The sequence below is a fragment of the Poecilia reticulata genome, linkage group LG9 (genome assembly GCF_000633615.1).
Source record: "Poecilia reticulata strain Guanapo linkage group LG9, Guppy_female_1.0+MT, whole genome shotgun sequence".
Lineage (NCBI taxonomy): Eukaryota > Metazoa > Chordata > Actinopteri > Cyprinodontiformes > Poeciliidae > Poecilia > Poecilia reticulata.
This window is the reverse complement of record NC_024339.1, coordinates 25,174,709-25,189,846: the sequence shown is the minus strand read 5'-3', so window position 1 is coordinate 25,189,846 and position 15,138 is coordinate 25,174,709. Positions and strand designations below refer to the sequence as shown.

The following is a 15,138-nucleotide window of genomic DNA, read 5'->3' as shown; positions in this document are numbered from 1 at the left end:
TGACTCTAATAATATCACAACCACATTATCCTGTATGCTGGACTTCGTAATGACCACACATACATATTTAAGTCTCTCAGATATACAGAATCATGTTAAATAACAAAGCAATATTAGTGTGGATAATAATTTTACATCAGAAATATTTCTAATAAAAGAAGCAGTGATCAATATCTACATAACATACAAATGAAATAAAGCTTTCCATATGTGACCATTTACAAAAAAGGTTCTTGCAACATTTTTATTTACATAAGTGCTATGTTCTATTTTTGAAGAAATGCTCTGTCCTTGTTCAGTGTATCTGGCAGAGTGGTACTCCCACTAATGGTGTTGTTTCGGGGGGTGTACCTGTGTGCATGTGTTTAAGAAAACATTATTGTAGATGTGAAGTTTGTCAAAACTGAATTATTTGTTCTTTAGATGCATTTTGTGCAGTCAAGTAGTTGTCTCCTGACTTTTCTCCCTTCGTTCATCTGTACATGTGCAAACTCTACTTCTGATACTTCCATATTCATCTGCCTGTCCACCAGACAACAAGCCTCTGTCTAGTCCACATCTACAAGGAATGGAAAAGGAAAACAGTAAACATTAAAATAACCATCACCAGTCATTTATATACTTTTATGAGTATATAAATCTATTTGTTTTTGTGTGTAGCAGCACACCATATATTTGCTCCATCTTCCTAGCCAACCCATCAAAGAGACCTGGCTTAGCAAACAGTGCTTTCCAGAAGATGACTGTTCAGCTGTTGAGTTTGTGCACAAGTTAAAAAATCAGATACTAGGGGAAACTGTTCATTTCTATAGTAGAAAACTGAAATGTTTAAGTAAATATTGAAATAGTTACATACTGCCATCATCTATTAAGTAGTGCTTTTAAAGTGTATTAATCTTGTGTACAAAGTAAATTGGATCATTCAATCAAATATAAATACATAATTTTTTATTCAATATATTTACAATCTTTTTATTAAAATTTCATGTAACATAAAGTAAGTTGTGGCTGCACAGTGGTGCAGTTGGTAGAGCTGTTGCCTTGCAGCAAGAAGGTTCTGAGTTCGATTCCCAGCCTGGGGTCTTTCTGCATGGAGTTTGCATGTTCTCCCTGTGCGTGCGTGGGTTTTCTCGGGGTACTCCGGTTTCCTCCCACAGTCCAAAAACATGACTGTCAGGTTAATTGGCCTCTCCAAATTGCCCCTAGGTGTGAGTGTGTGTGTGCATGGTTGTGTGTCCTGTGTGTCTCTGTGTTGCCCTGCGACAGACTGGCGACCTGTCCAGGGTGACCCCGCCTCTCGCCCGAAACGCTAGCTGGAGATGGGCACCAGCACCCCTCCCGAAAAAGGGTGCAAGAAAATGGATGGATAAAGTAAGTTGTTTTGTTTTTTTTATCTGATGGCGGCTCTTTTGACCCTCCATACTGTCCCTTCCTTTAAATCATTTGTTTTCCAACAGGGGGCAGTAGAGGCCTATGATAAAAATAAAACGTGTTGTCCTGGGCGTGTCTTTTCCCACAACCTGGGTAACAGTCTCACCAGAGCCTTTAAAGAAATATAACTCTCTGAGTGGTCGTATGCTTTTGTGTTGTTCTGTCTTTCTTCGTTCTCCTTTGTGCAGCGATGCCAGCTGTGAACAGCTTTACAATCAACTGCGACGCGGTGAACGAGGAGGGGACGTTTTCTCAGGGAGACACTGTGACGGGACAAGTAATTCTGTCCTTATCTAAGGAAACCAAAGCTCAGCGGCTGTTTGTGAAGGCTAAAGGAGACGCAAACGTCCGATGGACGCAAAAGCGCGGCGAACACACGCATACATACTCGGCGCACCGGAGATATTTTAAACTGAAAGAGTTTTTAATCCCAGAAGGCACGGAGGGTAAGCTCTGGTAGCTGCATTGATGTAGAAAGTACAGCATGCTTTTGGTCTCCCCTTCATCTGAAGGCCTGATGCAGTTTTGTTGTTAAAATGGTCAGCTGTCTTTTTTTTTTTCAGCTGTGTGCATCAACTTTCACAAATAGATGATACTGAAACTACTAGAAATGCAGTGCTGTAATATTATGGTGCAAGTTCTACTTGTGAAAGTTTTAATGTTAAGAAACAAGCTGTCAGTCTACAAAGTCATTTCTGTGGCTTTTCATTTGCGCAATGTGGTTTTCTGCTGAGAAGGGCAAAACATGGCAAGTCTCTAGAAAAAATTCGTGGCCTGTGTCTGGATGTCTTGTGAACAGGAATGGGCGCCCCTTGTTGTGTACACAATGTGAGCACTAAAACGAAATTTATTCTACACCACAGACCAGTAAAGCGACAGATCAAGCTGGAAACTCTTCCACTACAATTGGATGCTAAATAAATGGGCTATTTCAGTGTTTTTGAAAAGTCTGGACAGCGTAAGATAATCTCAAATCTAAAGTGTTTAATATTTTTGACTGGTCAAATCACTAGCGGAACGGGTCAGCGTCGGGGCGGGGGCGGGGGGAGCGGAGCCAATGACCGAGCCCCTCACATGCATCACCTGGGGGAGGGGTTTGGGGGTTGGGCAGCTTTGTAGTTTAATTTTTACCCAGGAAGCACAATGGCTAAACCGTGAGTGAAACAGTAACTGGGACTGACTACTATATATTCCATTGAGGGACAGCAACTTTAACATTACATAAACCTTTCTGAGCAGACGAGGGCGCACTTTCTCTGTCTATAATCAGATATTAAAGCGACTTGAAACCATTCCTCCCTCCCTGGCACCGCCAGACCCGGGCCCCCATGGGCACCCACCCAGATGGCAGCCACCCCCCCAGGCACCCCACATAGCCCAGCGCCTGGGTCAAATCCCAAATTTAATATTGGAGGTTAAAGGTCAATCCATCCACTGTATACCCACCTGTCAGTGCAGTGTGGCGAAGGAGCTGGTGCCTGTCTTCGGCAGTCATAAGGCAAAAGGCGAGGTAGGCCCTGGACCCGGTCACCAATCCTTTACAAAGACACACAGGACATTCACACCGAAGGATGATTTTAAAGACATCAATAACTCTAACGGTCATGTTTTTTTTTTGGACCGTGTGAGGAAGCTGGAGTATCCAGAGAGAACATGCACAGGGGGCAACATACAAACTCGGTGCAGAAAGACTTCAGGCCAGGAACCGAACGGATGACTTTCGTGCTGCAATTCAACTATGTCAACTACGCCCTGCAGAAAGTGCTTTAATGCACTTTTAAAGATTTAGGTAGCCAGTATCAATATTTTTCAGAAAACACACGCAAAAGAGAGTATTATGAACACTTTCGTGGCATCAGGGCCACTGTAGGTTGAGACACCTAAACAACGTGAAATTGCAGATTCTTTAAATCCTTTCTACTTACACAGTTCACTTTTGTATTATACTCAATGTTTCTTGATTTTGTTTTTATGCAGAATGTACTTGCTAGGGTGAGGGTGTGATTGTATGTGAGGCAAAAGAAGGAGGCACTTTGCATGCATCGCCATAGAATATTAGAATTACCTAATTAAAACTTATTACAACTTCCTCATCAGTGTAATGAATATCACTTCACTATAAAAACGTCTGTGTGAAATAAATGGATCAGAAAGGCTTTATAATTTAACCAAGTGTACCAAATTTCTTATCTGGATTTCCAGAAACTGTTTTGCCTGAAGGGACCCATGTCTACAAATTCAGCTTTAGGATCCCATCTGAGTAAGTATTTTTCAGCTGCTCTATAGCCACCTCTGATTGGAGCTTATCAATGAACGTGTGTCATTATGTTCATTCACTAATGGGTCAAATAACCATGATCGTTTTGTCATACAGAAACATGCCATCGTCTTTCAGAGGATCTCATGGAAAAATTGTCTACAAACTGGAGGCCAAACTGTCCAGGAGCTGGAGGATGGATTCCACTGCAGAGAAGGAGCTCAATTTTGTCTCAAAGTCCTTCCCAAACTTCAACGCTCTTTTAGTGCGTATAATATTCCAGGATATATTCAGTCATCAAATAAGTCGCCTCAAATCCTGCTGTTTTACTTTTGCATTTGAGACATTTGTGGATATTCTATTTAAATCAGGGGTTTTCAGTGTTTTGTAAATTCTTCTGACAAATCTAAACGTTCTCTTTTTTTTTCCCTCCTTCCAATAAACTAGACTTAGTACTACATAAATCGCGAATTAAATCTGTATTCGAGTTAACATTTTTCTTTTAAACATATGCTTGGATACAAAAGTGATGGGCAACTAATGCCACTGTTATGAATAAACTGTTATTTTGTGTAAAATGATGCAGTACTTAAAATAATGTGGAGATCTTTGCTCACTGAATCTGTGCATTTCTAACTGAAATACATCCAATGCCTCTTTTTATCAATTTGTTATACGTTTGATACATGTTGATGTGTATTTAAAGACAACTTTAAACTAAACATTTTTTTTACAAAAAATATCTTACCAAAAATCTCACTTTCAGTACCTCCCCCCAAGCTGAAGACCTCTGATTTAAGTTATTGTTCTGTACGCCAACACAAATGATTCTTAGAGGGATTTTTTTTTTTAGCTACAGTGGACAGTTTAATGTTATATTAAACTAGTTTATTTATGACATAAATAAACTAGTTTATTTATGTCATATTTGCTGTTTGCTTATTTATGACATAAATAAACTAGTTTAATATAACAAACTAGTTTAGCAAATGCTAATGGACTAGTTCTAGTGTTCTGCGGATGGATTATTTTCCTTTTAATTTCTAATACTGTGTGTATTAGGCTACGCTAATAAGCTTCTGAAGTTTGCAGGCAAATTAAAAGTTGATTTCCAGCTCAGCTTTCCAGTGTTGATGTCTGAATAATGTAATTCAACAGATTAAATGTATCTGTGAGGTTACCGTAACATCATTATACCTGCTGATATCCTGTTTTATTTTCTCAGCTGACAGCCCGCTCCGTGACCTGGCTATGCGTGTATTTACATTTAGAGTGGGAAATGGTAGCATGATCATCCAGCCAGGATGGTTTTTTTTGTTGTTTTTTTTGTACAAGCAGGCACCTTGGGTCACGTTCAGTATAACGTAGTGGCTGAATGAGGATATAAAGTGGCAGAAGTGAAAATTAACTACATCCTCTACCATTTAAATTTATGGCAACCATATTGGAATTCTAACTTTAGGGACGCCAACTCATGTTCAGCTTTGGACTTTTGTCTTTTAATTATCTTCCTATAACTAAAATGCATTATCAAGTGGAGCGTGAAAACGCCCTTTATGACGGTGCTGCTTTGAAGACTCAGTGATGCGATATCACTGCCCTAGATTACAGAGAATAGACTATTCAAATCTATTGGGGGGAGAGGCTCCACTATTAGCTGTGCTATAGATGTTGTCTTCATGATTTTGCCATGACTGTGTTCTTTTTCTGTCCTCCAGTCACCGCAAGTCGGTTCCACAGAGAAGGAGATGGGGATGTTCTCTAAGGGACAAGTGCACATGGATGCCACTGTTAACAAGACATTGTACGCCCCAGGTAGTCTGACTCTTTTTTTCAATTGTAAGCTGTTTTAAATGCTAAAGATGGGCCATCAATTTAATTTAAGTGATGTTTACGCAGGTAAATATAAACAACAGTAGATTAATGGACCATTATAGCTTTGTAGCTGTTTTTCTAAACAAAAAGTAAGATACAAATCTAACAGCGGAAATATTTTCCATCAAAAAAAAAAGCGCTTACTCTAAAGCTAATTAACTACAGCAGGCTTTCAAGTATTCTGAAGAAAGTTTACAAATATTTTTAACAGCAGCGGTATATGTATATTTGCTGTTTGCTTATATAATTAAGATTTATAGCTTGAATTCTACGCAGCGATTGAAAACTTAAAGAAATGTCAACAACCTGAGATGTTTTTCCTGACAGGTGAAACCATACTGATATCTACAAAAGTCAACAATGCTTCTTCTCGAGACATGACTCCCAAATTTAGCCTGGTGCGGAGTGTTCAGTTTCGCGCTCAAGGAGACACCAAAAATGAGGAGTACACTGTCGAGAAAGTGGCCGATAAGGTTATGAAACCCCACACCCAACAGGAGGTCAAGTGTGAGATGAAGATTCCCACTGATGAGATGCTTTCCATCGAGAACTGCGAAATCATCTCGGTGACACACCAATTAAAGGTACAACACAGAACCGTGTCAAAGAGAACTTTTTATTTTAAAATATGCATACTGGAAACTTTTTGGTTTTTAACTGTTTTTAAGCCGTTTCAAATTGAATCATAACTTTTTCATGATTCCTCACAGGCATATCTGGACATCAGCTTTGCCTTTGATCCAGAGATCATCTTCCCAGTGCTTATTTCACACCCTACTTTAGTCTTTGGTGCTAATAACAGTGGGCCTGTGGGTCCTTATCCTGTTGCCGCTTTCGGTGGTCCAGCCAACAGTGACTTCCTTCCCCCTGCAATGGCTGTTGGTCCTTACCCTGCACCCCCGTTTTCAGGTCCCTACGGCTACCCAGGTGCCCAAAGTCCTTCTGCACCACCACCTGCATACCCAAGCAATCCACAAGCTTATTATGGTCCGCCAGGACCTTATGGTCCTCAGCCACCTCCCATATATGGGGCCCACAGCAACCCAGTGCCACAGGGGCCTTCTCCATATGGATCTCCATTTTCACCCTCTTCATCCTCCACCATGCTTCATCCTCCACCGCCCGCGCCCATGTTCGACGTGCCCCCTTCGGGGCCCCAGGTCCAGCCACCTTTTTCCTCCGTGTCTCCTTCAGCTCCCACTTTCAACCCAATGCCTTCTGCTCCAGACATGACTACAGACTTCCTGTCTCAGACAAATGATGCTCCTCCGGCATACACATCGCTTTTCCCATCTTCGACTCCGGAAAAGTCAGATACAAAATAACCACACATCTAAATTATGACTAAAATATATAGGAAACCACGAAGGCTTTACCATGCTCCCTAAGAATCCTCTAAATGTGTTGTTTGAGAGTGACATATTAAAGCTGGTGTAATCATTATTAGATTTATTAAGCATAAGGAAGTATACTGGAAAAGAAAATGTTGCCTTGGCATGTCATGTTGCAGATGATTTCTGATGAGTTTCAGTTGCCTTTGGCCTTTTTGTCTGGTGCTAATAATGTAACTAAGCCTATATTCTCAGGATACCGTCTGATAAAATGCCTTAACATTTAAAATGTGCTTTTGTTTTTAGCATAAATTTATACCCGTCTACCTCTATATAACTTGTGTAAAGCATGTCAAAAGCTTGTATTTTATGGATTTACTATGTTAAAATAAAGATCCTTAAATTATTTCTGTTTGTCTTTTTATGTTAGATTAAGGATTTAGTAATGCAAGAGAGTTGTGATAAATTGATAAAGGTATATGATGTCATTTGAATAAATTCATGCTAATTCATGCTAAATTCGTACAACTTTGCCTGCTAACTCAAATAGTGGTACACATTTCACCAGTCTAATCGTTTAGGTATCCAGATATGGCGAAGATGTTTTGCTGTACTTCAAACCAACCATCAGAATGGGATTTGAATGCTTTTGAAAATGGAATAATGTAACTATATTTGTGTGTTTCAGTATTGATTTTCATTTTTGTTCATTGAAAGGTCTTGCCACAGTTCCTTTGTTTAGATTCTTGGTTTATTTATTTGTATACTTCCTCGTGCATTTGCATTTATTTTCTTTTAGATCATTGTCAGGCCTTTTCCCACGTTTTGTAGTTTCTTTGATCTTTAGTTCACGTCATTCTGTGCCTCCACTGTTCCTTATTTTCCTTTGATTAGGCAATTTGGTTTCTTTATTTCCCCTTTTCCTTGCCGCAGTATTTAAGTTCCTGGATTGCCGCTACATCTTTTTATGTACTGCTACCTTCCCTGCTTTTTTTTCTTTAAGTTCTCATATTTTATTCTACAGTACACTATTTTTGCTAGTCTGTCTCTGTGCCTAGGTCCTCTTTAAACCTAAAAAAAAAAATAAAAGGTTTTTGGTGCCTGAAGAGGTGGTCTGACAATCTCTGAAACTTCTGTTCTGCTATAAGCAAATCTTAGGTTTACAGAGAATTAACCAACAAGACAAAATATCCAGTAGATGAGAATAAAAATGCATTTTTGATGTTGGAATATAAAAAAACAAAAGGGACAGATTGGTTTGAGATGGTGGACAGGTAGCAATAGTTCAAATAATATCTGATAACAAGACATGTAGATAATGAACATCAGAGGGATTCACTGTTTCTCCTAAATTTTAAACTTTTTTTTTTAAAGGTTTTGTTGGCTCTATTTGTAGTAACACTTCAGGTAGATGGTGGTATAAAGAATATTACATCAGCACACATTTGGCCCCTTTGTACCAGTTGAGCATCAGCTCGCTGTTGAACATCTCCATCGGTTACTGCAAAACTAAAACATAAAAGGTCATAAATATCTTGGTTGACTAATAACTACCAGTGCATTACCTCAAAAGCTATTTTTTATACACATATATGAAATGATAGTTTCACTCGCCCTACATCTTAACCTGAAAACGAATTGGCAAAACAATGGACATTTCTGAACTGATCCTGGATCCGCCCCCGTTGAGGCGGACCCGGATGCAATGTCGCGTATTCAGAAACACTCCTGGGACATTTTACATCCGCAATAAGAGACACTAACATGTTCCGAATTAACGACTTGAGAATCATTTGTGAGGACGCGAACAGAGATGGCCCTTTTTCCGAAGGAGACACGGTCACAGGTTTGGTTTCTTTTAACCTATCAAAACAGACGAAAGTTAAGAGCGTCAGTGTGAAACTTAAAGGAGACGGTCAAGTTCATTGGACTGAAGGAAGTGGAGATGACGAAAGGTCGTACAGCGCAAGTAAGAGATATCTTAAAGTCAAAGAGTACCTGGTGATGGAAAAGACAGAAGGTATGTAAAATAAGTGAGTATATACCTCCTTTTAATTCTGGGGACAATTGCCTTGATCCTAGTCACATTTCTATGGCGGTGTTAATATGGAAGTACATTTAACGGAGGTCATATTTTTGGGTTTTCTAATAAGTCGCTAATTAAGCATAATTTTAAAACAGCAGCAGTCTTTGACATTCAATATTCTATCCAAGTTATTGCAAACTGGCAGTAAATTATGCAGATTTGTTTAGAATTTATTTTTGACATTTTCTTCATAACTGGAAGTAAAGCGCAGAAAAAAGGTAGCATGTAGAAATAAACGAATAGAAGAAAATGTTTTAAGAGAAACTGAATGTTAATGTCTCTTATCAGTTTGGGCAGAAATAAAGTGTGTGACTTTTGACATACATTAACAGAAAACAGTTTGTTCTACATTCAACAGACTACAGAGGCGTATTAACTCGTCTGTACACAATTCGCTGGTGTCTCAGTTTTTACTCAACGGTCTCCTTTTTTTGGTTCAGGATTGTTGGTTACTCCCAACCGTGGAATTTCCATTATTAGAGAGACCATAGAAACTTGCGTCAATCCTTGTGACAGACTTGTAAAAATTCCCCTTTAAAAAAAACAAATGAGAGCCTTAAGAACAAAGTGATTTTATATTGTATCAATAAAGATATAATTAACAAATATGTCATTTGTTAATTTTAATTATGCTGCAGAAATAAATATTAGTCAAAAAAATCGCTGATATATAGAACCTATCAGTCTGCAATATTACACATGTAGATACAGTATGACATCTAAATGTCACAATTTATTTTCACATTTTATTTTCGCACAGCACTATTTTTGTTTTATGATTATTTTCTAAGCCTTTCACTGAAGTGCTTAATTTCTCTTACCTTTTACGCAGGCAGTGTACTTCCCCAAGGGACCAATCAATTCATGTTCAGGCTTCGGATTCCACAGGAGTAAGTAATTTTCTAACATATGCCATGAAATGGTGAAAATGGAGTTATTATTTCTGTTTACAACCACGTCCATACTTGTCTAACATGTTTGCCCTGTCAGGGACTTGCCATCATCCTTCAAGGGGATAAGTGGCAGCATTGTTTACAAGGTTGAAGCACAAATATGTAGGAAATGGCATTTGGATTCTACAGTGAAAAAAGAGATCCAGTTTCTTTCAAGGTCCATACAAAACACTCGCCAAGTTGTGGTAGGTGTGACTTTCTGGTGTTGTATCACATTGTTGAACAAGCTTATTGAGAAAATACTCAAAAGATTTATTTTTTGTTGCATATTATAGTGTCCACAGTCCAACTCGGTAATAAAAAAGATGGGAGTTTTCTCCAAAGGTGAAGTCCAAATGACTGCTTCGGTAAACAAGAGTTTTTGCTTTCCAGGTACAGTTTAATTTTCCTCATTCATTTTAGGGGAGAGAAACTGTTAACAGGACAATTCCACAAATCTGGCTTTTATGGATGAGTGGCAGACAGAAACCATGTACTTAAAGAAAGTCGTCTTTTCATGTCTCTAGGTCATTTTGAGGTGGCAAAAGACCTGAGATAGGTGTCAAAGTTTACATTTGAGCAGGACAATGATCCTAAATCTTCAGCCAGTTTTTCTACATTCAACTTAAGGATGGCCCAGTTCATACTTAAAAATAGATCTAACTATGTACAAGTAGCAAGACCTGAAAATGTACATTAGTAAGGCTCTCCTTCCATTCTGCCTGAAATTTGTGGGCGGTGTTTACATTGTCATTACTGGTCAACAGTAAGTTTACTTACATTCAGATTTTTCTGTCATTAAAACAGGTGGCACACTAAGTGCTTTTGCCAAAATCTCCAATGGTTCATCCAAGTCAATGAAACCAAAATTCAGTTTACTGCAAAGAATTGTTTACATCGCTGGGGGTTCCAAAAACATCAGTGAAAAATCTTTATGCAAAAAAGTCGGAGACGCCATCAAACCAAACTCTGAGGAAACTGTGTCCTGCACCATCGATGTTCCTCCAGATGCCATCTACACTCTCAATAACTGTGATCTTATCTCAGTTGAGTATTACCTGAAGGTATGTAACTATCCACCGGTGCTACACACATTTCTTTTTACCTTGGGTTTTCTGTCCATTCAACTTTTCATCAAGGTGCTTCCATATGAAATGCTGATTACAACCAAGGTTGACAGCAGCATGTCAACCTTGCTGGAAAGTTATCTGTCATTTTGTTTCCATAGTAATTTTTTTTAATTAACTATAATAATATCAAAATTAACAGAAATCGGTAATGAAATAATCTGTATGAGTCAATCAAAAGGTTACGTTTTTAAATCGAATTAGAGAAATAAATTAAAATTTTCATCATAGCCTAACTGACATGCACCTACACAATGTAAACTGATTTTATTCATGTCTGCATTCACCAGGTGTACTTGGACATTAGTTTTGCCTTCGATCCAGTGGTGGCGTTTCCCCTGATAATTGCTCCTGCCGTTGCACTTGATCACTGTGAGGACCTGGGCCCTTACCCAGGTGGTCCTGCCGGGGCCCAGAGTTACAGTGACTTCTCGTCTGCAGCTGTCTACCCTAGTGAATTTAATCCTGTACCTATAAGCACAGGTGCCTTTGGGTACCCCACACTGGAAGATCAACCCCCGTTATACAGTTCTCTTTTTCCTGATGGTCAAGGCACAACTGGCAAGAGTGAACCAGTTCAAAAAAGCTGAACTTAAGACATAAAACGTAGTCAGAATTGACAGTCGTGTCAGTTATGTCATTTTCTTTAGCAATCTACAATAAAGAACTTTCTGGTCAAATTAAAACCTGTTTGCTTTCTCCTGATTTCATTCTTTGTGGAGTACTGGAAAGAAAAATAATCCACTAATATAATTCAGAACCACAAAAGGTTTCCAGCTCCTTTTAGTGATGAGTGGGGCTTTCAAACCCAGATGGTAACAGTGATCCACTATGAAGGCACATTTATGCTCACTAATGTCATTAGTTATCCTTGGAGTATTTCCACTGTTCTGGTTTTGCCAATCAGAGTAGTAAACAAAATGCTTTTGATTACTGTTATGGTGCTGGGATGGAGGTAGCTGTAGATATCAGTATCACTGTGATACGGACTCCATAGAAAAGTTTTCCTTGCAGCCAGGTGGTGGTGAAAAAAAAACAATCACTACAACAAAATCAAAAACAAAGAAAACAGGAAAAATACTAGGGCAAATAAAAAAAATGAGCAGATTAAAATGACAAAGTATCAGAACCAGTGACCTTTTGAATTGATCTAGTGAATGGTCTGAGTGATGAAAGCGTTTTTCCTTGATTAGTTGGTACTTGATTTTGGCTGTCCCAAGCGAAATAGTGTCATGTTGTGGGTATCAATTGGACGCAAACACAGACACCTGGAGGCAACAGGTGATGTTAAGTAATTAATGGAAAATAAAGAAAAATCCAAACTTACAAAAACACAAGAGGCGGAAGTGAAATAAAATATACCATACAAAACCAGACAGGAGACACGCGGAGAGAACGGGGAACCATTGAAGAAACTGAGAGATGACAAGGAGTGAATAGACTAACCAGCGAGGAGAAACTGAGAGGGAGCGAAGGAGAGTGCACAGCGGACTAAAAAAGAAATCTAAAGAATCAGACACAAGAAATGATTAAACTAGATTAACTAAGAATAACTAGAAGAAATAAACACAACTAGAAACACTAAGAAGGACTGAATGCAAGTTTTTTATCCATCCATCCATTTTCTTATTTTCTTACACCCTTGTCCCTTAGTGGGGTTTGGGAAGGGGTGCTGGTGCCTATCTCCAGCTAATGTTCCGGGTGAGAGGCGGCTACACCCTGGACAGGTCGCCAGTCTGTTGCAGGGTAGTTTTTTATTTATTTATTTATTTTAAATATATACTGCAAACCACTTGCACAATTGGTTTGCAGTTGCAGTTTTGTTTATTTTATTTTTTTTATTTATATATAATGCAAACTGCAAACCACTTGCACAAGTGTCCACTGCTGTTCTGCATCTGAACCCCCWCAGCCAAATCACCAACAAGACTGGCTACGGATACCGACTCAAGAATGGGGCCACCATTAATGTTACCCTAACCCTCCTCTACATGGATGACATTAAGCTGTACGCCAAGAGCGAGCGAGACATCGACTCACTRATMCACACCACCAGGATCTACAGCACTGACATTGGGATGGCATTTACCAAACCAATCCTGGCAGAAATCGGCGGGTCTACACCATCAGGTGGCGTCTGGTGCTCCAAGCAAAGAGGCCGCAGGTTGCTAGGATTCACCCTGCGTCKACAGGGCAGAGGAGCGCAGGGACCTGTGGTAGTGCCTGTGGTCATCGGGGCTCTTGGGGCAGTCACCCCCAAACTGGAGCAGTGGCTAAAACAGATCCCAGGAACAGCATCAGACATCTCAGTCCAGAAATGTCAGGTTCTAGGCACAGCCAAGATACTGTGCAGAACCCTCAAGTTCCCAGGCCTCTGGTAGATGACCCGAGCTCAGAGGATGAAAGAGTCCACCTGCGGAAGGGTGAGAAGGGAATTTATATAAATATGAATAAATATATATATACACATTGTCTGAGTATCTCCAAGTAGGTTTGATTTTAACTAGCGTTTCACCTAACTACATTATTTTTTTATTATGTGCACAACTATCAAACATTTCCCAAATACAATGTGACCCCAACACTGAAACTGTGAGTTTCTGTAACAGTATATATTGAGTAACTGAGGGAAATAACATAAACATGCAATATTTAGGGCTCTCTAACAAGCATCATGATGTGCAGAAGTGCTTACATCCCATAACTATTTCTAGCATTTGCAATTCTGCAGCCACAAATTCCAAGATATTTTACAACAAAGATGATTACTTCAGATCAACACAAAGTGCTGCATAACTGTAAAGTGTAAGGAAAATAATTTGCAAACTTTCTACCGTTCTGATAACATTTTAAAACTTAGAAATCTGACTCGTCAAATTTCTGGGCCTCGTCAGAGAACTTAGGAAGAGGAAATTTAACAAGGCAAGTGATATGAGATCTGAACCTGTCCGAACAATATCAGATGATACATTGGATGCTCACAGAAAGGAACATTTTAAGTCTGCTTTCAAAGCAGGTGTTTCTGGTTTTTAATAGAATTCCTTTAACTCAAGAATTAAAGCCAGTTCTAGGAGTTTAAGAGAAATGGTGGGGTTTTTTTTCATTTCTGCCTTTGCAATGATTCTGCTTAAACATCTCTTTCTGTAAATATTTCTGTCTTTTTTCTGTAGCCTATACTTGGTATCACAAAACATTAGGCAATATCAAGATCGAATAATGGTAATATTAGCCTAAATGCAGCCAGTGGCAKGTGGGCTATAACTAGCATGTTGTCTTACATTGACTTCCTCCATTCAGTGTGCTAAACATGGTTAATAAATAAACAAAAGGAAAAAGCCTACTTTTAATTTGTTCAAAAAACATATTTCTTCTGCTCTTTTGAAATACCACTTATTTTATACTTGTTAACAATGGTGTAGTTGGTGAATTTTTCAGAAAATTTAGTTCTTTTTGTCTTTAGTGGTAGATATATTATAAAACACAAATTTAACACAAAAGTAAAAATCTCGATTTAGACATTGTGGCAGTTTGTTACCAGAAAAAAACCTACTTATCTCTTAACACCAAATTAATAATAATAGTTTATAAAACATGAGCTCTTTCAAAATACTGCTTATCAGCTTAGATACAAGAAATTTATCGTTGGTATATTTTGCAAAAGTGAAAATCAGATGTTTACTTTGTGGAACTTTGTGGAACTTGGTTACCAGAAAACGCGATCATCTCTTAGCAACAGATTAACAGCATAGCAACAAAAATTCWTATTGATAAAAAATCTAATGTTTCTTCCGCTCTTCTGAAATACCACTTATTTTCCACTAGCAAGAATTGTGCAGTTGGTGAATTTTGCAGAGAAGTTATTTTTTTTGTCATTAGTGGCAAATATTAAACACACATTCAACACAAAAGTAAAAATCTCGATTTATACTTCGTGGCAGTTCGTTACCAGAAAAATCCCCGCTTATCTCTTAAAACCAAATTAATAACAAGTAGTTTATAAAACAAAAGCTCTTTCGAAATAATGCTTACCTGATTAGATACAAGACATTTAACGTTGGCAAATTTCGCAAAAGTAAAAATCTGAAGTTCACTTCGTGGC

At 38.6% G+C, this 15,138-nt stretch overlaps 2 protein-coding genes and 1 long non-coding RNA gene across 3 annotated transcripts; 2 read left to right on the top strand and 1 right to left on the bottom strand.

The window, feature by feature from the left end:
- Positions 1-479: 479 nt before the first annotated feature.
- LOC108166549 (uncharacterized) lies at positions 480-3,626 on the bottom strand. The gene is made up of 3 exons (XR_001776900.1): positions 2,878-3,626; positions 669-751; positions 480-559 (listed from the first exon to the last, which is right to left on the bottom strand). It is a non-coding gene; the product is annotated as an uncharacterized LOC108166549 (long non-coding RNA).
- LOC108166548 (arrestin domain-containing protein 3-like) lies at positions 1,503-8,000 on the top strand. Its single transcript, XM_017306465.1, has 6 exons — positions 1,503-1,877; positions 3,634-3,691; positions 3,806-3,953; positions 5,407-5,503; positions 5,891-6,147; positions 6,274-8,000. The coding sequence occupies exons 1-6, from the start codon at positions 1,622-1,624 to the stop codon at positions 6,886-6,888; spliced, it is 1,431 nt and encodes a 476-aa protein (XP_017161954.1). The 5' UTR covers positions 1,503-1,621; the 3' UTR covers positions 6,889-8,000.
- Positions 8,001-8,533: 533 nt separating this feature from the next.
- LOC103470654 (arrestin domain-containing protein 3-like) lies at positions 8,534-11,725 on the top strand. The gene is made up of 6 exons (XM_017306620.1): positions 8,534-8,914; positions 9,813-9,870; positions 9,971-10,118; positions 10,209-10,305; positions 10,720-10,976; positions 11,330-11,725. Exons 1-6 carry the CDS (start codon positions 8,659-8,661, stop codon positions 11,627-11,629), a joined length of 1,116 nt encoding a protein of 371 aa, XP_017162109.1. The 5' UTR covers positions 8,534-8,658; the 3' UTR covers positions 11,630-11,725.
- The last annotated feature ends 3,413 nt before the right edge of the window (positions 11,726-15,138 follow it).